General features: G+C 41.5%; 2 protein-coding genes across 13 annotated transcripts in view; one reads left to right on the top strand and one right to left on the bottom strand.

Moving 5' to 3' along the window:
* The first annotated feature begins 5202 nt into the window (after nucleotides 1–5202).
* On the top strand, nucleotides 5203–27321 carry NDUFAF1 (NADH:ubiquinone oxidoreductase complex assembly factor 1). Of its 8 annotated transcripts, none has more exons than XR_014243287.1 (7): nucleotides 5203–5315; nucleotides 9550–10242; nucleotides 11528–11705; nucleotides 13895–14080; nucleotides 19460–19600; nucleotides 20087–20161; nucleotides 24692–27321. XR_014243287.1 is itself a non-coding variant. In XM_082387346.1 (6 exons), exons 2-6 carry the CDS (start codon nucleotides 9626–9628, stop codon nucleotides 24698–24700), a joined length of 1065 nt encoding a protein of 354 aa, XP_082243472.1. In that variant the 5' UTR covers nucleotides 5203–5315; nucleotides 9550–9625; the 3' UTR covers nucleotides 24701–27321. The 8 variants fall into 8 exon arrangements, 4 of the variants coding, with proteins under 4 accessions (XP_082243472.1, XP_082243471.1, XP_082243473.1 ...); XR_014243288.1 differs by having other exon boundaries at nucleotides 20025–20161; XR_014243289.1 differs by lacking the exon at nucleotides 24692–27321 and adding an exon at nucleotides 20670–20688.
* The window catches only part of NUSAP1 (nucleolar and spindle associated protein 1), a 74944-nt gene continuing 70188 nt past the window's right edge, over nucleotides 22578–27333 (bottom strand). For all 5 annotated transcript variants that reach the window (XM_082387342.1, XM_082387341.1, XM_082387340.1 and 2 more), the window contains exons 10-11: nucleotides 24588–24696; nucleotides 22578–23513 (exon numbers count right to left, since the gene is read on the bottom strand). In XM_082387342.1, the coding sequence (XP_082243468.1) occupies nucleotides 23417–23513; nucleotides 24588–24696 (206 nt within the window). In that variant the 3' untranslated portion in view covers nucleotides 22578–23416. The remainder of the gene's footprint in view (nucleotides 23514–24587; nucleotides 24697–27333) is intronic.

The following is a 27333-nucleotide window of genomic DNA, read 5'->3' as shown; positions in this document are numbered from 1 at the left end:
CCCATGTGCCACAACTACTGAAACCCGTGCACCTAGAGCCCGTGCTCTGCAACAAGAGAAGCCACCACAATAAGAAGCCTGCGCACCTCAGTGAACTGTAGCCCCCCCACTCGCCACAACTAGAGAAAGCCCGCGTGCAGCAATGAGGACCCAACACAGCCGAAAATAAATAAATTTATTAAAAAAAAAAAGCTTAAGTACTAAATCTTGAGGAAGCCCACATTTAGGGGATGGGGGAGAGAAAATGCAGAATAATGCCCTACTGGTTGAAACCACCCGAGCCAGTATTACCTGACTCTTCTGATGGTTTAATCTGTGACAAAATTTATACTTGAGTTATATATTTCCCATATCATGTTAATTAATCTCTGGCTTTCACATGCTGACCCATTCAGGAGTAATTCAGGGTTCTTGCACCATTTCTAGGACCACACTGTCCCATATCTCAGCCACTAGCCACATGCGTCTATTTAAACTTAATTAAAATAAATAAAACTAAAAATTCAATTCCTCATTTCAAGTATTTAACAGCCACATGTGGTTGAGGTCTACCATACTGGACAGCATTGATAGGGGACATTTCCATCATCACAGAAAGTTCAGTGAGTTTAGGAAGTCCCTGCCTATTTGTCTATCTTTCCTGTTGGGTCTACCTGGATGTGTTGTCGTTGTTGTTTGTTGTTGTTGGCCGCACTCTTGTGCGAGATCTTAGTTCCCTGACGAAGGATGGAACCCGTGCCCCCTGCAATGGAAGCGTGGAGTCCTAACCACTGGATGGCCAGGGAAGTCCCTGGGGGTATGTGTGTGTGTTGGTTTTTTAAAAATCTTTATTGGGGTATAATTGATTTACAATGTTGTGTTAGTTTCAGGTGTACAGCAAAGTGAATCTGTTATACAGATACATATATCCACTCTTTTTAAGATTCTTTTCCTATATAGGCCATTCCAGAGTAATGAGTAGAGTTCCCTGTGCTACACAGTAGGTCCTTATTAGTTATCTGGATGTGTTATTTTTACTAAAAAAGAAACATGACCCAAAATTGGTCAAGCTGTACACTTACAGATAGTGGTACAAAGTGGGATACATTATTTAGGATTAGAGTCACCTGTGGGTGATAAACCCTAATTAGCAGTGTTAATAGGAAAAAAAAAAGCTTACTTTTCATGTTAAGAGTCCAGATGTAGGCGATCCAGGGCTGTTTGGGCTGCTCTGATTCACAAAGTCCTCAAGGTCCCAGGCTCCTTCTAGCTTTCTACTACTTCTGCAGGAGCTTGCCCTCATCCTCCTGGTCCAGGATGGGGTTCTGTCATGACAGGTTCTAAGCAGTAATATGAAAGCAAAGGGGAAGGATGGAGAGGACACCTGTCAACTTTTTTAAGGAAAGCTCTCAGCCGCTCTCACATAACATTTGCACTTCCATTGGTAGCTGCAAATGGGAAATGTAAACTTTATTTATGGGCCCAGCTAAATATTCTATTACAATGAAACAAAGGAAGAACAAATATCAGGAAACAATGAGTAGTTTCCCCCTTAGGGCTCAACTCCAGAAAACAACTTCCAGTTAGGAAATGTCAATCAGAAACTGAAGCTATTAAGTCTGTCCAAATCTTGCACCCTGGCAAGTGAAAAATAAATTTTCTCCTAGGTTTAAGCAAAAGCAATTCAGGTTGAGGAGATATGTAATGCTGTGGCAAACACAGCAGATCTTTCTCAAATCCAAGTCAGGAAGGGACAGTGATAGAGCCACCTGGATTGTGATTGTAATTGTAAAGGAGGATAAAATCACCTCAGTCTGAAGGGATTGTTGCTGATCATATATTGGTGGGGGATGGATTGGGGTATACCTACCTGGAGTCAACTAAGACAAGAGCCACAGAAAAAGAACATGTCTGTGTTTATATACTGATTAAAGTAGCGTCATAAAATGTCTGGTCTCAGCACAGCAGATAGAAATATCCCCAAAGGAAGAATAGACAATACCTGTTGTTTAAAGGACAGTTTGCTTGAGCACTGCCAGCTCTTTCTAATTATGTGACCCTCCTCACCCACTGGTCTGTGTCTGGCCTGGAGGGTGGGTTTCCCCACCAAGGAGGGACTGTCCTGGGTAGATGGTCTTGGGTCTCAAATCAGACCCATTTTCTGTTGTCAATTAATAAATGGACATTCTGGTTTGTCATTTCTCCTCCTATGAAGTTGCTTGTCATGAAGTAATCCTCTGAGTAAACAGAGTTCCTGGATTAGCAAAGCAGGGAACTAACCCTGGATCTGTGGGGTTACAGATGACATCAAACTCCCACCAGGTAATTTCCTTTTCTGAAATCATTTATTTCCTTTGCCTCCTTAAACTCTGAAAGGACTCCATCAAGAGGTGAAATTGCTGAATCATATTTGCCTCTTGCCCTATTACAATGTTCTTTGCTTGACTGTGTCACTACAGCCCTTCTAAAAGGTTTTCATGAAATTTGTATTTTGTTTGGCCTCTTGAGGCAGTGCCCATTCTGTCTAAATTTGTGCAGGTTACTGTCGTATATATTTTAAAGTATTTGACAAAAATCACTACCTTCAAGGGTTTTACTCCCTGTTGAAAAGTCTTGTATACATAAAACAATGAAAAAGCAGTTTAGTCATGTTTGTGATCTAGTTTTCACTTGAACACAAGTAATTGCCAGTGTTACAGCATAAAGAATAAATATTATAGGATGTTAGAAGGAGAGCAATCATTTTGAGATGGAGGCATTAGGGCAAGTTTTTAAGGAGAACATGGAATTTAAGGTGTGTTCTTAATGGGTGGATTCTATGTATCAATTAAGACCTATTGGCTGCAAGTGATAGAAACCCAACTCAGATAAATTTAGGTAAAAAAATGTATTGGTGCTTAGAAGTCAAGGAAAAGACTAAACAACCATGCAGCTGGGCCTCAGGAACTAGAACTAGCAATGTAAGTGGTGACTGGATCTTCTTTTATCCTTCCATTTCTGTCTCTCTTAGCACCTTGATTTTATTTTCTCTTTCCATAAACCAATTTTCTTCACAATATCAGCAGGCTGCTCAGGAGCTCCACCGGAACCACCAGGGGTTAAAAGCTTTCTTTTCCAGTTTTAGTTCAGAAAGTCCCTGGGAATAACCAATTGGCCCAGTACTGACCAGGTTTCTACCACTGGACCAGTCAGCTGAAGTCAGGGCGTGGGGATGGGGAAGTCATGTAGACACTTGAGATCAAACCTGTGGGATGCGGAAAAGAGGAATACTGAGCAGAGAAAACATTAACTCCATTATGAGGAGGAATGAGTGTGGTTTAGGCAGGTAACACCTGGGATGATGTTGGGCTGCACCCCACAGGCCCAGCTCCAAAGAGAAGAAAGAGCCTGGAAACAGCGACAGAGACATCAAGGGATTATTGGATAGGAGGTCTGAAGCAAAAGGTCCTGGAGTGACACCCCACCGAGGGCAGCAGACAGAACATAGCAGCAATCTTTGATACTTGGGGGGAGAAGGAGGCTACTATTGACCGGGGGGGGGGGGGGGGAGTTGACGTCAGGTGGGGCTCATCAGTTACGGGGGCTAATTAACCCTATACTTAAGAGGATTGGATAGTCATGTGAGTGAAGCAGGGACTTGTTGCAGGGTCTGTGCAGAGAGCAACAGCCATCTTGAGTGTCCTGGCCATACAGACGAGAAATTGAGGATAAGTATGAGTAGTATAGATGGATTAGGAGGTTCTGGAGGGTTTAGAATTGATGCAGTGGCACGTCTGGAGGCCAAAGGAATTTTGTGTTTATCTCTGGGTGATTTTTAAATGAAAATAGACAAACTGTTGTGTCCAGAGTAGGGCAGTCAGCAGATTGAATGTAAATTTCATAGGTCAATAACTATTGGGGTTTCGCCTGATTTGGAAAGAAGGAGTGAAAGATCAAAGACGACAACAAAACAAAACAAAACAAAACAAACAAACAGGATTTAAGGTCAGTGAGAGGAGGTTTCAAGGAGAGAAGCCAAGGATAGCCAAGAATCTTCCGCTTAGAAGGATGTAGGCATTTACAGAAACACCGAGGATGAGAAGAGGAGTTAATATGGGTAAATGGGATACGTTCTGTTTTAAACAAATCACATTTGAGATGCTAGTGGTATATCCCACAACTGAAACTGCTATCAAGAAATTGGAAATATATGCTGGTGTTTAGGGGAAGAGATTATCCGATTGTCTGCAGATAACTCATATCTGAAACTAGAAAAGAGGAAGGCCATAGGCTGCTGGGCTTTGGAGACAACCCGCATTTAAGGTTGTGGGAGGAGAAAGAAGAGTCAGTAAAGTAGGCAGCTAGAAAAGGTTCAAGGAGGTAGGAGAACTAGGCAAGTGTAGAGTCTAGTGAAGTCAAAGCAGAATTTCAAGAAGGAAGAGGTGATGGTGTGGAAAAGGATGATAGAGGAAACGTAGAAAAGGCAATTGTATTTGGCGAGGTCTTGGAACCCTGGAGAACGGTGTTAAGTGCCAGCGGTTACAATTCATTCAAATTCCTGCTGAGCACTTAATTCCTGCTAGCATTATGATAGGTGCTGGGGACAGGAAGAAGAGCACCTTCTGGACCCAAGAAGCTCACAGCGTGACGGAGGAAGTGAGAAGTGAATCAATAAGTTACAATGTTGAAAGTGCTCAAACAGAGGTGTGCACAAGATACAATCGAAACCCTGCGGAGTGGGCGACCCCACGGGGCTGGATTGGGGAAGGGAGGGTAGGACGGTTTGCTGTCCAAGTTTGTGGTGGGTCTCCAAAGATTCCGCAGGGGCAATTCCAGCAGAACCAGTCCTCTGAGGCCGTGTACAGCTCTTGGGCGGCTATGGGGGGATGGAGCACGAGTGGACCCTGGCTCACTGGGGGCGAAGGATGTTAGCAATATCCGGGTCCTACTTGAAAGATACGGGATGTAGTTTGCAGCCTGAAGGCGGGATGCAGGAAGGACAGGCGAAAAGCTTCTCTAAATTCTCCCCACTTTCTCACACAGGGCAGAAAAGATCGGGGGAGCAGGGGTGGGGGAGCCTTTTGGGAAGCTAGTCGACCAAAAACCTCAGTTCGCCGGGGTCCGGGAGCCTCATTACTCTTCCCCGGCCTCTGCACCCGGCCGGAACTCGTGTCATCAGGCTTGGTTTCCCGCCGGCCTGGAAAAGCAGACGGCCCTACAGGGGAGAAGTGGAGAACTCGGTCGGGAAAAGCCGGGCTCGGGCGGAAGTCACTCTGAGGCGTCGGCAGGGAAGGCCAGGGAACGCCAGCCGGGAGTTGGAGCGTCCGAGGCTTGTGAGGGCCACACGGCCGTAGCAGGTGAGGGGGCTGTGGCATGGTCCCGACCGCTCCCCGACTAAACACCGGGGCTCTAGGGTTGGTTTTGCCACTTACTAGTTGTATGACCTGGGGTAATTTAATTTGCTCAATAAGTGGAATAATAATAGTACCTCTCTCTCGGTTGTTGTGAGGAGTTAACGAAAATACACCCAGGACAGTTTCTGGCACATAGTAAGCTCTGGATGTACAATCTTCACTAATACTGCTCTCTCTTAGCTGCGTGGGTTACGTTGCCCTGAAAACTCACCAACTTCCGCCCGGGATCATCCAGTTAATGATTTTGACTTTATTGGTAAAAGTATGAAACAAAACACTTATAATTAAAGTTATAAGAGAAGTGATAGCACTACTGAGGGGTTGGAAAATAGGGTGAATAATATTACTCATAATCCCATCATCCTACACACGACTTTAAGCCTTTTTCTTCTTGTTTTCCCCCAAATCTTTTTGTCCGTACATTTTTATACTGGTAGTGTTAGTGTATGTGCATTTTGATTCCTCCTTATTTGCCACTCAGTAGTGTAGCCTAATCCTGGTGTTAACGAAAATCGTGTTTATGATTGTACAAATTACATTTTATAGGCTTATCATTTATTTTCCAAATTCCTGCATATGCAGAGGTAAAGTCATTTAAACAAGTCAGTGAGGGAAATTTAGATGTTACCTATGATTCCAGGACGTGAGATCAACTGTTGTTATTTTTCCTGGTTCCCTTCTGTTTTTTAGTCCATGTGAAAACATACTGTTTACACGGTTTTCATTTATTTTAGCAAACATTGTGCATCAGTTATGTTTAAGCCATAGTCCAAGATTAAAGTCAGGCTAGTTAGGTAGACAGAAAAAAAAGCAAGATTCTAGTAGTTTGTAAGGGCTGTGAGATGTATGCATAGGTTCTCGTAAGAATATGGAGGAAGAGAAATGTCAGTGCCCTCCAATTAGAGGCCACCAGGAACATGCTTGTAGTTGAACGAGTTAGGCTTATTACTCCTGTAGTGAGAACACATGCCATGGGAAACCATGGGGCATCTCAGTAAGAGAGTGTTAGAAGGGATTTATTGTCGGACTTAGGTTTGTGTTAGGTGATTTGGGGGAAAGTATTGAGGAGGTGGAGGTAGTTCTATAATTAGGAGAGAATCTTATCTATCTAGAGTGAGGCTAATGCTGTGACTGGTCAGGGTACGGCAGTCACTCATATATTAGCCAGGATAGCAGAATGTTTGGTCACTTTTGTGGGTTTTGAGCAATGTTTTTGTGTGTGTGTGTTCAGACATGATTATAGTTAGTATAATTAATAGAGCTGAGGGTATTTATTGCCCATGGAAGTGAGGAGAAGTTAGGCCAGGGAGTTGGGCACATTTTGGAGGGCCTTATGTACCATTTTAGGAGTTTGAATTTCTGGAGGGAATTGCTGAATAAAGGGAGTGCCATCATATTTAGAAAAATCCCCTTTGTTGCCAGGCAAAGGTTGGATTGGGAGAGGAGGAGGAGATCAGAGTCAGAGAGATGAGTTAGGACTTTACTAAATCCTAAAGGGTGTTGTCCGCCAACTCCAAGGGCAACACCTGGGGGCTCGTTAGACATAATCTCAGGCCCCATCCTACACCTACTAAATCAGAATCTGCATTTTAACAAAATTCCCAGATGATTCATAGGCACTTTAACATTTGAGAAGCCCTTTGTTAGGGGAATTACAGTAGTTCTGGTAAGAAACAATAAAACCCTGAACCAAGACAGTGGTGGTGGTGGTGGAGAAATGTGGAGATATTATTTGTTCAACAAATATTAGAAGCCTCCTGCATGTCTGGCACCATCCTGGTTGCTGGAAGTACCACAATGAAGATAGTCTCTCCCCTCAAGACACTTCCAGTCTGGCGGGGGAGACTGACAAGGGAACTGTCAATAAACTGTAGCAGGGAAATTGTAAGCCCAGGATGCAGCGAGAACACATCAAAAGGTCTCAGTGGAGTTGAGTAATTAAGGGTTCTTGGAGGAGGTAAGGGATGCCTAAGATGAGTCCCAAAGGATAAATCAGCCAGCAGAAATCGGTAGAGGGCATTTCTGGCCTAGGAGCAGCAATCTGTCAAGGCATGAAGCCCAGAGAGGGGGTACTGGGTGGCACTTGTTGGACCACAGGTGTTCTCTGTGATTAGAGCAGAGTAGGGTGTGATTAGAGGGGAGATTGGAGAGATGAGCAGAGGCCAGATCTGGAGGGGTCTTATAGACCCTGTGGAGAAAGTCGAGTTTTATTCTGAAGACCATGAGAGCCTCTGAAGAGCTTTAGTCCGAGAAGATAATCAGTTTTGTGTTTTAGGCCCTCTAGATGCTGAGTGGTGGGATAAGGTGGAGGTCTGGGTGCAAGCCTGGAGTGCAGTGATTGAGGAGAGAGAAGGTGTTGAGCCACCTGATGAGGGGAGTGAGGGAGGAGGGGCAGTCTGGAAAGATGACCAGTCCTGTGTTGTAGATAGAGTGGTCTGGGTGCCATTTTGATGTAGACTCTTAGGCGACTGAGCTGAATTGTTGGATTTGGGGCATTTTTGAAGTTTTTTTTTTTTTTTTTTTAAGTTTTCAGCGTTCCATTTAGTTTCTCACTCAGTACTGTGTTCTGACTAGTGGGTGATTTTTTGTTTTTGATTTTTCTCTCTTCTGGTCTCTGGTGAGAGAAAGACAAAAGAGAAAGATGAAGAAGTCAGCATTCCATATTTTATTTCATTTTTGTGGTAGCTGGAATAAGTAGGAGAGGGGACTATTTAGCCTTCTTGGTTCTTGCAGCACTTCCTGCCAGCAGTCATTAAATGTTGCTGCAAGAGCAAAGTTGTTATTTCAGTAGAGCTGTAGAAGTTATATTACTAATGGTTAACATACGGAGAGGCAGCAGTAACTAATGGAAGGATTTAAGGCCAGGGTTCTAGTGCTAGCTTCCATACTGATTAGCATTGTAATCTTAGACAAGTTACTTCACCTGTTGGTGTCTAGTTCCTTGTGAAAGGAGATAACTACCTGACTTGTCTTACAGGAGGCTTATGTGGATTAAATGAGATAATATTTGTCAGGGTGACTTGAAAATACTAAGAATTGCATTTAAATGTAATGGTATCATTGCTACTATTGTTTAGGTTCTGTCTTTGAGGAGATCAGATAGTGGCTGATAGTCAAAGCCTTGTTACTCAAAGTGTGGGCCTTGGACTAGGAGCTTCTTAGGCACGAAGAATCTTGAGGATCTTGTCAGACTTACTGGATCAGAGAACCCTTTTATAGCCATCATTCCATCTGGTCTATAGAAGAATCCCTTAAGGTAGGTAGGGGAGGTGTTAGCACATCCATTGCCCCGAGGAAATGGAGGCCTCAGAAGATCAACTGCTTTACCTGAGGGTAAACAGTTCTAGGTGTGAAGTCCAGGCCTTCTGACTCCACATACAATGTGAACTGTAGTCTCTTCTTTTTATAGATGAAGTGCTAAAATGTTGGTTAGCCTAGATCCTGGAGTGAATTATTGACAGTTGAATATTTTATTTTAGGAACCAATTGTTTCTTTAAAAATCCAGCATAAAAATTTGCTTTAAAATTGACAACCTTTAGAAGCACATATTTGAATTATTTGGGGGTTGATCAATAACTCCATGAAGGGGCCTGTGTTTCTGTTCATCTTGGCATTTTTTTTTTTAATATTTTATTTTTCTGGATTGTGTGGTGTTTGTGGTAGTTGTCAGCATTTTTTTTTAAATTTTATTTATTTATTCATTTATTTATGGCTGTGTTGGGTCTTCGTTTCTGTGCGAGGGCTGTCTCTAGTTGCGGCAAGTGGGGGCCACTCTTCATCGCGGTGCGCGGGCCTCTCATTATCGCAGCCTCTCTTGTTGCGGAGCACAGGCTCCAGACGCACAGGCTCGGTAATTGTGGCTCACGGGCCTAGTTGCTCCACGGCATGTGGCATCTTCCCAGACCAGGGCTCGAACCCGTATCCCCTGCATTGGCAGGCAGATTCTCAACCACTGTGCCACCAGGGAAGCCCCTCATCTTGGCATTTTTTCACAAGGCAGTGGGATGTATTATGTACAGTGTAAACATTCTTCTGCTCATAGTAGGCCCTGGGTAAATGTTCATAGAATTAGAAAATAAGTTCATGAATTTCATAGTACATGATCCATGTTGAATTTGAAATTATGATGCATTCATTGGCTATACTGGTAACTCTTCACTGTCTCTTTTATTATAGGTGGAATTGGGCTATTTGCTGAAGCTTCTTTCCCGGTAGGCCAGGGAAAAATTTACATTTTGACTTTCTTTTAATCATGGCTTTGGTTCATAAATTGCTGAATGGCACTTATATTCTCAGAAAATGCCTGAAGCCAAGTGTTGCCTCTTGTCCATTTTTGGGTACTCGCTCTGCAGATTATTGTTCCAGTAGTCTTGAGAAACCAGCGGCTGCTCCTGGCAAAGCCTCTTCTCAGAGGAAGACTGAAGGGAATTTGGAAGGACATCACCAGAGAGAAGTTGCTTTGGATATAACTTCTCCTGAGGACAAGCCTGAAGTTAGTTTTGATAAAGCAATTAAAGAAGAAATAAAGGACCATTTTAGGCGTTTGAAGAATGATATTGTGAATCATTGGATAGGGCCTGAAGGCCGCCCTCTGCATGAGGTCTTGATGGAACAAGCCAAGGTTGTCTGGCAGTTCCGTGGCAAAGAAGATTTGGATAAGTGGATAGTGACTTCTGATAAGGCGATTGGTGGCAGAAGTGAAGTGTTCCTGAAAATGGGCAAGAGTAACCGAAGTGCACTGCTGTATGGAACTCTGAGCTCTGAGGCACCCCAGGACGGGGAGAGTGACCGAAGTGGATACTGTGCAATGATATCCAAGATTCCAAGGGTACGTGAGACCCAGGAGCTGCAGGTTTCTAGTGAACTGAGGTGAACTTCCTTGTAGCATGAACTATAGCAGACAACTATTGTTTCTGTAAATGAAAACAGCTGGCATCTCATCTTGTGTATGGGGTTAAATAACTACTGGGCACATGTGTAAAGTTTCATAAGCACAAGGGGGGAAGTGGTTCCTGAAGAGAGGCTACATGTTTCTGGGCATCACTTGGTGCCATAGTGGGGCATACATAGGTTTGAGGAGCCCTGAGAAGTTAGATATTTAAATGATGATCTGGGGAGATTTACATCTCCTCTAACATAGGCTGTAGACCCTCTAATGGCTAGGGGTTCCTTAGAGTGGAAGTAGGGTCATCCGGGGTTTTCATTTTTTTTTTTTTAAAGTAAACTTTTAAATTTTAGAATATTTTTGGTATTACAGAAAAATTGCAGAGATGGTACTGAGAGTTCCTGTATGTCCCTCACCCAGCTTCTCCAGTTGTTACCATCTTACATCACTTGGTACATTTGCGACAACTGAGAAACCAACATTGCTGCGTTACTGTTAACTAATTCCAGACTCTATTTGGATTTCACCAGTTTTTCCATAATATCTTTTTTTCTGTTTCAGTATCCCAGCCAGGATACATCACATTACATCCAGTTGTCATGTCTTCTTAGTCTGTTACTTAGTCTTTCCTTATTTTTCAAGAGGATTTGAGAAATACTGGTCAGGTATTTTGCAGAATGATCCTCAATTTGGGATTTTCTGATTTTTTTTTCTCCTGGTTAGACTTGGGTTTTCTGGGTTTTTAGGAAGAATAGCACAGAGTTGAAGTACCCTTCTATTATATTAGGTTACATGCTAGTAGCATGACTTACCACTGATGTGTTAACCTTGATCACCTGGTCAAGGTAGTATTTGCCAGATTACTCCATTGTTAAGTTACTTTTTTTTTTTTCCTCCATATTCTGTTCTTTGGAAACAAGTCACTAAGTGTACCCTGCATTCAAGGCATGGGGTAGGGTGTGGGATTAAGTTCTAGCTCCTGGAAGGGGTAGTATTTACATAAATTATTTGGATTTTTCAGGAAGGAAGATTTGTGTCTTCTCCCACATTTATTTATTCAGTCATTTAGTATGGACTCACACTTTGGGTTATAATCCAATACTATGTTATTTATTTCGTTGCTCAGATTGTTCCAGCTTTGGCCACTGGGAGCTCTTTCAGGTTGGCCGTGTCCCTTTGACATGCCCCCATCCTTATGTGTTTTTGAGCACTTTTTGGCACTACGAGATGCTGTAAGCTCATCTTGTATTTCCTCTGTTCCAACCCTAGAATTAGCCATTCCTCAAAGGAGCCCTGGTTCTTTTTTTTTTTGGAAGATGGAGTTGGAAACCAAGATCTGGATGCTGAGTATGCTTGTTGCTTCTGGATTGACACTATTTCTAGGACCTCTCAGTGGACACAGCTAGGAAATATATGTATGCATACCAACTCATGGAAACACACATCTGTAACTATTTCTATATCTGTATTAAGCTAAGTATGAGTTAATACTGATGCTTTGACTCTAATCCGGTACCACATGATTTATTCTAGCTTCCTCCCTCTTGTTTATTGATAACTTCTGTAACGGTGTGAAACCTGTCTCCCGCCATTTACTGTACATTTACTTATTAATTCAACCCAAGAGTACATGTAAAGCAGTTTCAGGGCTTCCCTGGTGGCACAGTGGTTAAGAATCTGCCTGCCAATGCAGGGGACATGGGTTCGAGCCCTAGTTCGGGAAGATCCCACATGCCGCGGAGCAACTAAGCCTGTGCGCCACAACTACTAAGCCTGTGTGCCACAACTACTAAGCCTGTGCGCCACAACTACTGAGCCTGCACTCTAGAGCCTGTTAGCCACAACTACTGAGCCCACGTGCCACAACTACTGAAGCCCGCACGCCTAGAGCCTGTGCTCTGCAACAGGAGAAGCCACCGCAATGAGAAGCCCGTGCACCGTGACGAAGAGTAGCCCCCACTCGCTGCAACTAGAGAAAGCCCGTGCACAGCGATGAAGACCCAACACAGCCGGAAATTAAATAAATAAATAAATAAAAGCAGTTTCAGAATTTCTAACCCATAACCCTGTGAGAAACAACTTTACCAACTACAGTACAATGTTTATGTATAGTTTCTTTTGTCTTTAGCCTTTTGGTTTCCAGTCAGACCACCATTTTCCAAGGCTACTTAGGTCAGCTCCTTTGTCTCGCCACCAGCCTGTTGCTTTTTGCAATGCTGATCAGATGTTGTTTCAGGGCTGCTCTGAACAGGCTCCCGTGCCCAGCCGTGGCCACAGCCCATGGGTGTTTGCTTGGTTGTGGTGCCCTTTTTTTTTTTTTTAATATTTACTTATTTATTCATTCATTCATGCATGCATGCATGCTTGCTGTGCCAGGTCTTAGTTGCAGCAAGCGGGATCTTTGTTGCGGCATGTGAGATCTTTAGTTGCAGTATGTGAACTCTTAGTTGCTGCATGCGGGATCTAATTCCCCGACCAGGGATTGAAACTGGGCCCCCTGCACTGGGAGCACGGAGTCTTAGCCACTGGACCACCAGGGAAGTCCCTTGGTTATGGTGTTTTAAGGAGAAAGGCAAATGATAGGAATAGTATTAGGCTCCCTCTCTCCAGATAATGATGAAAAAGAAAAGTACATGTTCTTTCAGAGGTAATAAACTATGCGTACAAGATTTTTTTTTCAGGCCCTGAAAATCCACAGAATGGATTTGGTCAGTCCACAGTAGAAAATAATTCTATGATGTACTGTGGAATAATGAAAGTAGTCGATAACATTTATTAAGTGTACCCTGCCAGTCCTTGTGCTAATTACTTTATATACATTATCCCTTTTATTCCCCACATCAATCCTGTAAGGTATAACCATCCCCGTTTTACAGATGAGGAAACAGGCTTGGGGAGATTTAGTAGCTTGTCTAAAATTACATGACTAGTAAGTAATAGTTCATATCTGAGCACTGGTATTCTTGAAATCCGATTAGCTCTGAGATTGCTATAAACAAACACCTTTGGAAATTAACACTACGTTCTACTTTCAGAGACAATTTAGGTAGTTAAGAACATAGATTTTGGAGTTAAACAGTACTGGACCTACCACTTACTGGTTGAGTGCTCAGTTTCTTCATCTATAAAATGGAGTACAATGATAGTACCTATCTCATAGGGCTGTTGTGAGGATTAAATTATGCATGCAGAGTGATTAATGTATATTTTCAATGGATGGTAGGTGTTGTCAAAAAAATACCAGTTTTAAAACTTGGAGTCTTTCATAGTTTTCTGATTTATGGGAAGGCAGTTGTCATAAAATGGCCCAGTCAGAAGCCATTGCTCCCTAGGCCCTGGGAAAGAAAGTACACACAGTAATTCATTTCCGTTCAGTGACACAAGTGAGTGTCTACCCCATGTAAACACTGTCCTGGGCCAATCAGGTCTTGAACATTACCTTAGAAACATTTAACTAGGTCAGTATTTTGTACTAAAATAAGAATCACCAGATTTATCTGCCTCCTTACGGTGGTAGGAAGCAGAAAAAAGCAGAAAAATGGCTTGTTGATCCTTTTGATGCTGTAAAAGGTGATGACTCACATTTCGCTAATAGTGGAAAATGAGGTGAAATTAACTTTCCTTTCTGTACCTTAGGGCCCTTTTGAGAGGAAGAGGTTTTATGATTGGTCCCAGTTCAACACTCTGTATCTTCGTGTCCGTGGAGATGGTCGCCCTTGGATGGTGAATATCAGGGAGGACATGGATATAATCCAGAGGAAGGATCAGATGTACAGTTACTTCATGTTCACCCGTGGGGGGCCCTACTGGCAGGAGGTCAAGGTAACAGCATAAGTCTTTACTGTCTATGAAAATGAGGTCTTATGAGATCATGGTTACATTGTAGTGTTTTTTTCTTATTAATCCCTCTTGGACAGTGTGGGAAGGGAAAGAAGGAAGAGGACCTAAGGGCAAGATTTACATAATTGACTTTTTCTTTTTTAAGTTTTTGGCTGTGTTGGGTCTTCGTTACTGCGCATGGGCTTTCTCTAGTGGCGAGCAGGGGTTACTCTGTTGCCATGCGCAGGCTTCTCACTGCAGTGCCTTCTCTTGTGGCGGAGCATGGGCTCTAGGCGCGCGGGCTTCAGTAGTTGCAGCATGTGGGCTCAGTAGTTGCAGCATGCGGGCCCTAGAGCACAGGCTCAGTAGTTGTGGTGCACTGGCTTAGTTGCTCTGCGGCACGTGGAATCTTCCTGGACTGGGTATCAAACCTGTGTCCCCTGCATTGGCAGGCGGATTCTTAACCACTGTGCCACCAGGGAAGTCCGACTTTTTCTTTCATTAATATAAATGTTAGCTTACTGACCAGTAAATATTTTTGATAAGGATGTGGCCAGGTGCATGCTGAGTCATGGGTCCATCTCTGCCCTGTGCACAATTATCAGTACTATAGGTATTTCTTTTTAAGTTCTGGCCATATCATCTCTTCCAGGCAACTGTACTAAGCTAGTGTCCCTAGCTGAGCAGAAAGGCTCCCTTAAGAGGAATAAATACTTCATACTTTACAGTTATCAACATTTTTATTTTTGTTTATTTCTTGGTAATATAAGGCAATCTTATTTTGTAGGGAGAAAAAACTTTTAGAAGGTAAAAAATGTTAATCAGGAGGAAAATAGTGGAAATTCAGGGAGTGAGGGCAAAATCAGGTGCCCGTTCCTTTCTTCTGCCTTCTGAAGGTTTTTAATCCATAAATTCAAAAGAAAGTCCCCATTTTGCTCATCCTTAAACCTAAGGGTTCATCCTGGATCCCTTTCTCCCCCACACCACATCTAGTCTTTTAACGAATTCGCTCACTCACCTATCCTTTCAAAATACACCTAGAATCTGACCATTTCTAGCCATCTCTTCCACTCTCACCCTAGTCCAGGCCTTTGGACTACTGCAAGAGCTTCTTTATTGATTTCCTTCTTTGTCTTCTTGCCTCCTAAAGTCCACTCTGCACACAGCAGCCAGAGTGATCTTTCTAAAGCATAGTTCAGATTACATCACTCACATGCTTAAAACCCTCCAGTGGTCTCCCCTTATTAGAATACAGTCCAAACTCTTTAACATGGCCTACGGGGCCTACAGTAGCAGACCCCTGTCTTCATCTTCAGTCTGTCTTCCTCCCCGCTCCCTCCTCCATGCTGGCCCCTTTTGTGTGTGTCAAACTCAACAAACTACTTCTGTCTCAGAGCCTTTGTATTTCATGCTGTATCTGTGGGCGTGCTCTTCTCCGAAGTCTTCACCTGCTTCCTCTTTCCTATTATTTACCTCTCAGCTCAAAAGCCACCTCAGGCCTTTCCTGATCCTTCTAGCTAGAGTTGCACCTTCTCACCCAATAACAACATCCTGTTTAATTTTTTCATAGAACTTATCACTAAGTAAAATTATCTTTTTCATTCACTTGTCTATTTGTTTATTGTCACTCTCTACCAGGCTCCTCTGGAACATAAATTCTGTAAGTTCTGAGAGCAGGGACTTTGTCTGTATCCTCCATAGCTGTTTCCCCTGCACCTAGAACAGTGCAGTGCCTAGCATATAATAGATACATATTTATACACTAATACAGATGTATAACCAAAAAATTATTATGTATGTAACACTTGTATATAAATAATACTTATAACAAATTACTAAACAAAACAAGTATCTCATTATAGAAAATTTAGAAAATGCAGAAAAGGAAAAAAATCTTGTGGTACCACTACCCAGATGTAAAATACTATTTTTATTTTAGTATGCACCTTCAGACTTTTCTATTTACACTTTTTTTTTTTTACAAGAATTGTGTTGTGCCAGTGCTATTTTATAACATACATTGTTCACTGAACTGAATTTTATATACAGCTTTCTGTTGAAATATATTTCTACATCATTTTTGATATCTGCATGATATTATGTAAATAGACACAATTTACTTAATCCATCCTCTATTGTTGTACATTTAGATTGTTTTCAGAGTTTTTCACTCTTATACCAAACTCTGAGGTAAATATCCTTAAATATTTTCTTAGATGTATTCCTGGAAATGAAATTCCTAGAATAAATGATATGTACATTTTTAAGGCCTTTGATGCACATTGCCAAATTATTTTCCAGTATAATCATTGACAGTTACTAATTACTTTCTTTCCTGAAAATACATGTAGTTCTAATCTTTGGCTGGAAATAATAGTTGTTTGCAACACCTTTCTTTAAATTATTATTATTATTATTACTTTAAAATTTTATTTTTGGCTGCATTGGGTCTTTGTTGCTGCACGCCGCTTTCTCTAGTTGAGGCGAGCGGGGGCTACTCTTTGTTGCAGTGCGTGGGCTTCTCATTGCGGTAGCTTCTCTTGCTGTGGAGCGTGGGCTCTAGGCACGTGGGCTTCAGTAGTTGTGGCATGTGGTCTCAGTAGTTGTGGCTCACGGGCTCTAGCGCGCTGGCTCAGTAATTGTGGCGCACAGGCTTGGCTGCTCCGTGGCATGTGGGATCTTCCCGGACCAAGGATTGAACCTGCGTCCCCTGCATTGGCAGGCGGATTCGTAACCACTGCGCCACCAGGGAAGTCTCTCTTTAAATTATTAAAGGAAGTATTGGGGAAGAGATTTTTATTTTTATCTTTTTAATAAATTTATTTATTTATTTATGGCTGTGTTGGGTCTTCGTTGCTGCACGTGGGCTTTCTCTAGTTGCGGCAAGCGGGGGCTACTCTTCGTTGCAGTGCACGGGCTTCTCATTGCGGTGGCTTCTTTTGTTGCGGAGCACAGGCTCTAGGCACGTGGGCCTCAGTAGTTGTGGCTCGTGGGCTCTAGAGCGCAGGCTCAGTAGTTGTGGTAGTTGTGGCGCATGGGCTTCGTTGCTAGGTGGCATGTGGGATCTTCCTGGACCAGGGCTGGAACCCATGTCCCCTGCATTGGTAGGCAGATTCTTAACCACTGCGCCACCAGGGAAGTCCCAGGGAAGAGATTTTTAAAAATTAAATGTTATTAATTGCTGTCCATGTCTTCATGAATAATTCTCCTTTAGTAAATAGAAGTGAGATGCTCAGATATTTACTGATTATAGAAAGAAAACAGGAAAATGATGGAAAAATTATGCATGCTAGTTTTCTGTCATTTGTAGAGAGAAAACAACTGTTTATCCTTTTCTTTTTATGCAAGCTGTACAATTTAATGCTTCTTAGCTTCATTTTTTTTCCAGGCTAAAAAATTCCCTTGGTGTGGACAGTGGCCTTAGCAAATTACATGACAAAAAGACAAAAGGCCAGTGGGGTGGGTGACACATGCTCCTTGAATGGCGAGCAGGTAGTATTGATTCCGTTTCCAAAATATATTTTGAATAATGAGGTAGATGAAGTGCCCAACCAGGATGCAAAAATGAGGAACTGACTGGGTTGAGGGCTGGGGGTGCAGGGTCCCTTCCAGGTTTGTGTAACAGAAATGAAGGGAGCCCGTGAACTGAGGATGTGACTGCACTTGGATTTGCTGTGTGAGGAACATGATCTTGTGCAGTGGTGCTTTATTAAATGAGCTTTGAATTGAGTTTGTTTTTATGTCAGCAAGTGTTTTTGGTGATAATCTGAACAGTACGTTTTATTTTTTTAACTCATTTTTATTTTTTGGCTCAAAAATCAAAATAATATAAAAATGTACAAAAAAGTCTCACTCCCACTCAGTTCCCTCTCCACCCTTTTTGCCCCTACCCTCTATACGTAACCACATTTATTAGTTTCTTCCATAGATTTACAGTTTTTTTAAGCAAATATAAGCAAGTATATATACACATACACTTATTTTCTCCCTTTTCTAAAAAAATTTTATTTATTTATTTATTTATTTTTGGTTTTGTTGGGTCTTCGTTGCTGCCCACTGGCTTTCTCTACTTGGCGGCGAGCGGGGGCTACTCTTCATTGTGGTGCGTGGGCTTCTCATTGCGGAGCACGGGCTCTAGGCACGCGGGCTCAGTAGTGTGGCACACGGGCTCACTAGTTGTGGCGCATGGGCTTGGTTGCTCTGCGGCATGTGGGATCTTCCTGGACCTGGGCACGAACCTCTGTCCCCTGCATTGGCAGGCGGATTCTTAACCACTGTGCCATCAGGGAAGCCCTTTCTCCCTTTTTTTACTCAAAAAAAATAGCATACTTTATGCATCTTCTGTGCCAGTTTATATTTTTTAAATTTAGATCCTGGAGAGCTTCCATATCACTACATGGAATTATTCTTCATTCTTTGTTATTTTGTTTGGTATTTTCTGTTATATGGATATCTCATAGTTGATTGAACTAGTCCTTATTGATAGATACTTGGGTTGTTCCCAATTGCTGTAGTAAATTTTTTATTAGTTTTTTTTTAGGCATTTAAAAAATTTGTTTTTAGGGGAAATTCACTGGTGGTCCAGTGGTTAGGACTTGGGGCTTTCACTGCCAGCGCCCAGGTTCAGTCCCTGGTCGGGGAACTAACATCCTGCAAGCCACGCAGTGTGGCCAAGAAAAAGTTGTTTTTAACAACATAAATGATATTTATACTATAGATTTTGTTTATCTCTTACTTTTTTACTAATAATACATTGTGGAGGTCTTCCCACAGCATCATGTATAGATCTACTTCATTTTTAAAAATAGCTGCATAGTATTCAGTTGTATGGTTGCACTATAATTTATTGAACTATTCCCCTATTTTTCCTTTTTTTTTTTAAATTAGAAAAAGCTGTATCTTTATGTCTTTGTCAGAGTTTATCTGTAATATAAATTCCTAAAAGTGAAACTGGCAGGTCAAGTTACGGCATTTCAAATTTTGCTAGATATTGCTGTGTTAGTTTCCTATTGTTACATAAAAAATTACCACAAACTTCTCACAATTCTGTAAGTCATAGTTTGGGACACCCTGTGGCCAGGTTCAATGCTCAGGGCTTTCTAAGGCTGAAATCAAGGTGTCAGCTGGGCTGTACTTCTTTTCAGAGGCTCTGGGGAAGAATCCACTGCCAAGCTCACTCTGGTTATTGGCCAGATTTAGTTCCTGTGATTGTAATGATGTCTTGGTTTCTTTACTGGTTGTCAGCTGGGAGTCACTCTCAGGTCCTAGAAGCTGTCCACATTCCTTACCATTTAGCTCCCCTCCATCTTCAAAGCCAGCAGTGGAGAATCCCCCTGACCTCCCCCTTTGAATCCCTCTCACTCTTCTGACCTCTTTCACCAGGCACTTTTATGGGCTCAAGTGATTAAGTCAGACCTACAGAGGATAATCTTCCCTATATTAAGGTCAACTGATTTGGGACCAGACTTCGGGAGAGTCCCTTCACAGCAGCACTGAGATGTGTGTTTGAATACCTGGAAGAAGGTGTGTGTGCACTAGGTGGAAATCTTGGGGGTCATTTTAGAATCCTGCCTACCACAATTGCTAGCTGCTGCTCTCTAAAAGACTTGGACTAATTTGCACTCCTACCAGCAGTATACAGATGTGCCTATTTCTCCCATCCCCATTTTTCTACTGGGTTGTTTAATCTTTTTCTTAGTTATTTGTAAAAGTTTTGTGTTTAGGATACTAGTTTTTGCCATCAGAAAGTTATAATTGTGCTCTGTCATTTTTTCCTTTGGGACTCCTGACTTAGAAAGCTTTTCACCTGTTTTCTTCTAGTACTTAGGTTATTTCATTAAAAAAAAATTTTTTTTTCTGTGATCCAAATGACTAGCCACTTGTTATAACTTCACATATTAGATAATTTTAAAATTCAATTTAAACCGTTATTATTTTATCATTGCAGTTCTAAACAGATGCCTCCGTTGCTTACATTTCAGCTCTGAAGTCAATGGTTTCTTCTTTCAGATTCCTTTCTCCAAGTTTTTCTTCTCTAATCGAGGAAGAATCCGGGATGCCCAGTACCAGCTTCTGCTTGACAAGGTAACATTTTCCTGTATTTTCACTCGGAACTATATTATCTTTAGTGAAACAGAACTCCTGTGAGGATGAGTTCAGTCCATTTTTGAAGGCTGGCAAATGAAAGATGAAAATTCCTATTTAAGTATACTCCTATTATACCTAGACAGATGCTGACTCAGAGCTATCCTGTGAGCCAAACCCCCATCCTGGAGGAATTTCAGTATGGTCCTCCTTTCAGCATGCCTACATTTTATTTTAGCTTTAAAATAAGAGTATTAGAGTTCAGGAGAGCTTCTAGGAACCTCCATTAGACATCCATGTTGTACTTACTAGTCTTAACTGGCACTACTTTAAAGAGAGAAGTAGAATGTGGAAAGAAAAGCAGTCAGTCCTGTACTTCCTCTTATAATTGGCTATGGCACATGAGAACTATGGTATACTTGCTAAGGGCTGATAGTATGGAGTTTTAAAACTCCAGGAACAACATCAGCATATGAGATTTTGATCAATTTCTCTATTTTAAACTTAGATCTCTTCTATCGGATTCACCCTGGCTGATAAAGTGGATGGTCCATTCTTCCTAGAAATAGATTTTATTGGAGTATTTACTGATCCAGCCCACACAGAAGAATTTGCCTATGAAAATTCTCCAGAGCTTAGTCCAAGACTTTTTAAATAGAGATCATGTGGTATTTCTGTATTACTAAACTAAGGGTAGTAGAATCCATGATGACACAAAAATAAAGTACTTCTTTAATGGCATCCAAACAATGGCTGGTATGTATTCCCTAAAACATAGCTAAATGCTGCTGCTAAGAGGGACCAGGATCTAAGCTGTACCTTAACTTAAAGAATCAAGTACTGATGCAGAGGTACTACGTAAATAACTGTTTTTGGTTAGAATGATTCCTATTAGCAACAGTTCCTATATGAGTAGGTGGTTTCCAAAGCAGGGAGTCTCTGAGGTGACTGTTTATGGCCCTCTACCATTCTATTCCTTATCGGTTTCTTCTGTTTCTGTTTTCTAATCTTATCAGGATAGGAGACTGTTGAAGAATATTAAGGTGCTGTAGTAGTCACTGGGAAAAGATACCTGTTTTAGTCTGCCCAAGCTGCTATAACAAATTACTATAGACTAGGGGGCTTAAACAAAACACATATGTATTTCTCACAGTTCTGGAGGCTGGGTAGTCCAGGATACCTGGTGTCTGGTGAGTGCTTCTTGGCTTGTAGACAGCTGCCTTCTTACTGTATCCTCACATGGAGAGAACAAGTTCTAGTCTCTTTCTCTTCATATAATAGCACTAACCCCATCATGAGGGTGCCACCTGCCTGACCTAATTACCTCCCAAAGGCCTCCAAGTATACCTCAAAGTACCAAGTCACATTTGGAATTAGGATTTCAGTGTATGAATTGGGCGGAGGGGTGGGGGGGAACGGACACAAGCATGCAGTCCATAACACGTGCATAGCTGGTTCTCCAAAGATGCATGACCCTTACCAGTTCTTACTTTATAGACTAATGTCCCCAAGGCTTCCCCAGTCGTTTTAAGTATTAGAGATTGCATATACCAAAAATAAGACCCTGATTAACACAGTTTAAACTGATCAATTCTTGTCATCTTAGAGGAAGAAGTAGGAAACTATGATATAGCCAGAATTCTGCAGTCTCCACATAAACTAATTCTAGAAAATTTCCGTCAGCATAGAAAGAAACCTCAGTGCCTCTTTGCAGTTACTCTTCATTCCCACTCTCAGCCCCACAATTACTAATCATCTACTTTTGCTATAGGTTTATCTTCTTTGGATATTTCATATAAATAGAATCATATGATCTTTTGTCTTGCTTCTTTTCACTTAGCATGTTTTTGAGGTTCATCCATGTTGTAGCGTGTTTATCAGTATTTCATTTTTTTAGTGCGTATTTTTAAAATCCATCCATTGATGGACAGCTGGATTTTTCTCCACTTTTTGGCTACTGTGAATAATACTGCTGTAAATATTTGCAGACACAAGTTTTGGTGTGGACATATGTTTTCATTTCTTAGGAGAATTGCTGGGTCGTATGGTAGATGTACATTTAAATTTTTTAAAGAAACTACTAAACTGTTTTCCAAAGTGGTTATATCATTTCACCTTCCCAGTAGCAGTGTATTTGACACAGATTTCTTGATTGATCTGATCTCTGCCTCTTGATAGCAAAATCTGAGTGTATTAAGCACCCAGGAGTATGCCATGTTCTATGGGCCCATATACGTATAACAATAAGTATAATAGAATGTGACAGGTGCTGTGAAAATACAAAAGGACATAGTCAATTCTTCTAGGAGTGGGAGTGGGAGGTCAAGAAAGGACACACAAAGAGTACAAGTCAACTCTTGTTAGTCTTGGCTGGTCAACTAAATTTTAGAAACCAATTACATTTACAAAGAATGAATCTACCACCATGAGAAAAAATTTTATTTATGAAAATTTTAAGCAGTACAAAACTCAGAAGCTCCATTCGGGTGCAACAGACATGGATATGATACTAAGCAACTCTAGTCTTTTCCATAAATTGAGTAAGATGTATAAGTTTGACAGAGCATAGTAATCCTTAAAGCAGCAATCCTCAAATTTCACTATGACCCTGTATATTTCTAAATAAGCCAGGCTAGAATGAGCTGTAGAGTTTTATTTTTAATACATTGAGGAAAAAAAAAAAGATATGTAATTGACAATTACATGAAGTGATCTGAAAAAGGTACACAGAAGCTTAAATGAAACATTTCGCATAGATAAAATATTGATGCCTTACAAACCCATATGGCCCACAGTTTTGTTAAGACTACTAGGTTCTCTAGAGGATGAAGAGGTGGCCTTTCACAGCTTACCCTATTCATAACTTGTTATTGTTCAATTTCTACTAAAGTCTGTAGTATAATTAGCTACCATCAGGTAAGTGCTTTTGCCTAGAAGAGGACTGAAGTTCTGTTATTAGAGCCAGCAGAGGGAACTTGACCTTAAAAATCTAGGTCAAGAATCTATAGGATGGGTCTTTTTAGAAAACTGAGTTAGTTGTACAGGGGCTTAGGTAAAAACTATTTCAAAAGAATTTGAGAGCTTTAAAGGTAGTAATGTCTTTTCAGGGGTAAAACATGTGAAGAAGCCACACACACTACATATATATGAACAAAGTTAAGAGCAGAAAAAGGTCTTTTGGCTAAAGTGAGAGGACAGTACAAAAATATTTACAAAAGAGGGTTCAGAGAAAAGGAATATTTACAGGATATTAAATTATGAATGTTCAGCCATAATGAGGCCCCTTCGCACTCCCAGAACCTTTGCTTTCTTCTCCTTTCGTTCTTGCTCATGTTTCTTCCGTTGCTCCTCCCTAAGGAGGGACAGGTATACGTTAGGCTCTAGTGAAGCTCCAAACAGACCACTTTAAAGCACCTGTTGTTAGACTAATGTCCAAACTTAAAATGACATCCAGCACACTTGTGTAAAACACACTCTTACAGGACACTGCGCTCTGTCCAGTGGTCTGTGTGATGGAAGCCACACCTGTACGTACGTCACTGTTGTGTTAAAAGGCTAGAACTTGAGTTTTTTTTTTTTTGTTAAGGCAGCATTCTAAAATCAAGCATGGAATTGGAAGCAGAAGACACCTTGGAGATCGAATCCAAACCCTGTAGTTTTTTTTAGTTTGTTTTAAATGAGAAACCTCTACCTGTGGAAGTCAAAGGTCAAGCTCAAAATCACATTGTCTAATGAAATTGCTAAAATTGGAATCAGGGTCTCTGACTTAAACCACTGATTTTAGGGGGAAGGAATTAAGAGAAAAAAAAGACCCAGAATCATGATAATGATTTTAATAGCAAATAATAAGGTCTTGGTGGTAGCTGGCAAGTCAAACGGTAGTTAACCCGGTATCAGGAGGGTGTCACACAGGGAATTGGCCAAACCAGGATCAGCTGCAGCCCAAGACAGACTCTGGCGTTAACTTGGTTTTCATGCAGAAATAAGCCTCTAAGGATCATCCTGGGGTTTCTCCCTGTGTAGAGCCCTGAAGCCTAGAAAGCCTGGTTTCCCTGGGAGTGTGAAATTTATGTGCATACTTAGGTGCCCTGGGCACCTGGATTGGTATCTGGAGGGACATCCAGGTGCATTGTTTGGGCAGATAGGTCATGTAAGAGCAGTGCTGTGAATCCGGATCCTCTTCTGAATCACCTGCAGAGCTTTGGAAACAATGCAGATACGTGGGTCCCATCTCAAACCTACTGAATTAGAACCCACTTTGGTATTGCCTAGGCACATGTACGTTTAGAAAGTTCTGTATATGATTCCACTTCTACCCTCTTCTTAAACACCACTATTACTGTGACTCTATCCCTCAGAGACTCTGCTTTTATATACAGTCTTTCAAAATTAAAAGAATTATAGAACTGGATAATTATGTACTTACCTGGTCTGGAGATGAGGTTGTTTATAACTTTTCTTGTGTAAGCTAACTCTGTTGATATGTTCATTCAGAGAACTGTTTTCTTTAGATTGTCCCCATGGTTTCAGTTTTCCTAGTTTAGGACAGAGACGGAGACAGATTTAAGAAGATTCTTGGGACTTCCCTGGTGGCGCAGTGGTTAAGAATCCACCTGCCAATGCAGGGGACATGGGTCGAGCCCTGGCCTGGGAAGATCCCACATGCCGCGGAGCAACTAAGCCCATGTGCCACAACTACTGAGCCTGCACTCTAGTGCCCGCGAGCCACAACTACTGAGCCCGTGTGCCACAACTACTGAAGCCTGCGCTCCTAGAGCCCGTGCTCCGCAACAAGAGAAGCTACCGCAATGAGAAGCCCACGCACCGCAATGAAGAGTAGCCCCCGCTCACCTCAACTAGAGAAAGCCCACGCGCAGCAATGAAGACCTAATGCAGCCATAAATAAATAAATGGAAAGATTTTTGTATTTATATTCCTAATTTTCTCTTCATCTGTGGCTACCTGCTTGCTGTCAACATTCATACTTTGTTTTTAAAGACATTTGCCAGTATAATTCTATTAATTTCAATTTAATATTCCACAGATAGACATTACATTTTTTTTCCTCTAAAAATAAGTGTCTTCTACTTTTTAATCCTTGGAAAGCCAGAAAAAAATCTTAAAAAAAAAAAAAAAACCCTTAATACTGAATCCCATTACATTACACATTAAAATAAGCCATAACAACTAAGTAGTTTATCCCAACGTTGCAACAGGAATGTTTAATATTAAAGTAGTATTTCATCTGTGCAGTTTATTATTATTGTTACCTATTAAAATGTATTTGGAATGGAACAAGTGGGAATATTTTGTTGGCTTTAGAACTGTGACCAAATTTCCAGATGTTTATATATTAGTTTATTTGTATAGTTTGACCTACTTCTGAGTACCAAAGATTATCATTTGCAGTGTTTCCCATTTTATAAAAAGGACTTTCACAGCTGCCGTATCATTTGATCCTTTCAGTAACCACTGAAGTAGTACTTATTTTCCCTTCCATAAAGGAATTAAGTGACTTGTCTAGGATATAAAATTACAAGCACAGATGAAGCTCTCAACCAGGTTTTTTACCATCAGTAGAAGTGGTGATCAGTCATTCCCATAACAAATACTTTTTGAGTACCTGGTATGTGCCAGGGACTATTCTAGGTGCTAGGGACATAGCAGTGAACCAAGTGGTCAAAAATCCTTGCTCTCCTGGGGTTACATTTCCGGTGGTAGAGGTAGACAGTAGTCAAGTAAGATAACACCAGGTGGTGCTATGTGCTATGAAGAAATGTAAAACAAGGTGAGGAATAAAGAGTGTGGGTGGGTGGGTGGGCAGGGAAGACCTTTCTCGGTTGCTGACAGTTGAGTGGATGCCCCATTAAAACAAAGGAGCAAAAAAAAAAAAAAAAAAAAAAGGATCAAGCTGTGCAAAGATCAGTGGAAATAGTGTTCCAGGTGGAGCAGAGGGATAACAAGTTCAAAGACATGGAGGAGGGGATGGCGTTTCAGTGTTTGAGGAGCTGAAACACCAGTGTGGTTGGCACAGAGTCAGGGAAGGGAGGAGGCAATGAAATGAGGGTGGGAGAGAGATAGGAAATCTTAGGAGGTTCTGAGCACGCAGTGATGTGCTCTGATTTGTTTTTAAAGTTGTAGTGGGGCAAAGAGGCTTTTGTAGAAGCCCAGGTAAGATGATGTGACTTGGACCAAAGGGAGTCACAGTGGAGGGATGAAGAGTAGTCAGATTAAAGATCAATTTCAAAGATGGAGTTGAAAGGACTAGCCGATGGACTGGATATGGGATCTGAGAGAGAGTGAGGAACCAAAGATGACTCCTAGGCTACTGCCCCGACACTCGGGAGAGGGGTGCCATTGCCACAGATGGGAAAACTTGGGGAGGAAAAATGGGTGGGAGAAGTTTTCTTAAACCACGGTTCAGTTTGACTCTTACCTCTAAATAAGGCTTACATTTTCGGGCTTCCCTGGTGGCACAGTGGTTAAGAATCCGCCTGCCAATGTAGGGGACACGGGTTCGAGCCCTGGTCTGGGAAGATCCCACATGCTGCGGAGCAACTAAGCCCGTGTGTCACGACTACTGAGCCTGCGCTCTAGAGCCCGCGAGCCACAACTACTGAGCCTACGTGCACCTAGAGCCCATGCTCCACAACAAGAGAAGCCACCACAATGAGAAGCCTGCACACCGCAACGAAGAGTAGTTGCTCACCACAAGTAGAGAAAGCCCACGCGAAGCAACGAAGACCCAATGCAGCCAAAAATAAATTTATAAAAAAAAGACTTACATTTTCATTATATTTGTTTCATTAACATTAGTAATTTAAAGATAAACACTTACATAACATGATTCTTATAGGAAGGTTTTGTTTTAAAGTAATTCCAGAAGCACTGACAGATAGATCACATTAAGTACTGATGTTTTAAATGGATGTAAAGATACTTTAATATATCCCCAAGAGCGACATCTGGCCAATAAATGTCCCAGATTGTTTGACCAGTGGTTCTTAGCTTGGGATCCTTTAAAAACTATAAAGAAAACATTCATTTACCCACAGCCTAACTTCCAAGTTTCTTGATTTTGGCTGAAGTTTTATTAATACTTTGTAGTAACACTGATTAGAAGTTGTCTTTGCTTAATAAAAACGTAAGTGAATCAATTATTTAGTTTTGTT

The sequence above is a fragment of the Balaenoptera borealis genome (genome assembly GCF_965194805.1).
Source record: "Balaenoptera borealis genome assembly, chromosome: 3".
Taxonomy (NCBI): Eukaryota; Metazoa; Chordata; class Mammalia; order Artiodactyla; family Balaenopteridae; genus Balaenoptera; species Balaenoptera borealis.
This window is presented reverse-complemented; position numbering and strand designations above follow the sequence as displayed.

Excerpts from the sequence above, each read along its gene's own strand:
- NDUFAF1 (XM_082387345.1), top strand. The coding sequence starts at position 9,626 with ATGGCTTTGGTTCATAAATTGCTGAATGGCACTTATATTCTCAGAAAA. Across the intron at positions 14,081-20,086 it reads CCTACTGGCAGGAGGTCAAG|ATTCCTTTCTCCAAGTTTTT; the intron begins GTAACAGCATAA and ends TTCTTCTTTCAG. Across the intron at positions 20,162-20,669 it reads ACCAGCTTCTGCTTGACAAG|ATCTCTTCTATCGGATTCAC; the intron begins GTAACATTTTCC and ends TTTTAAACTTAG.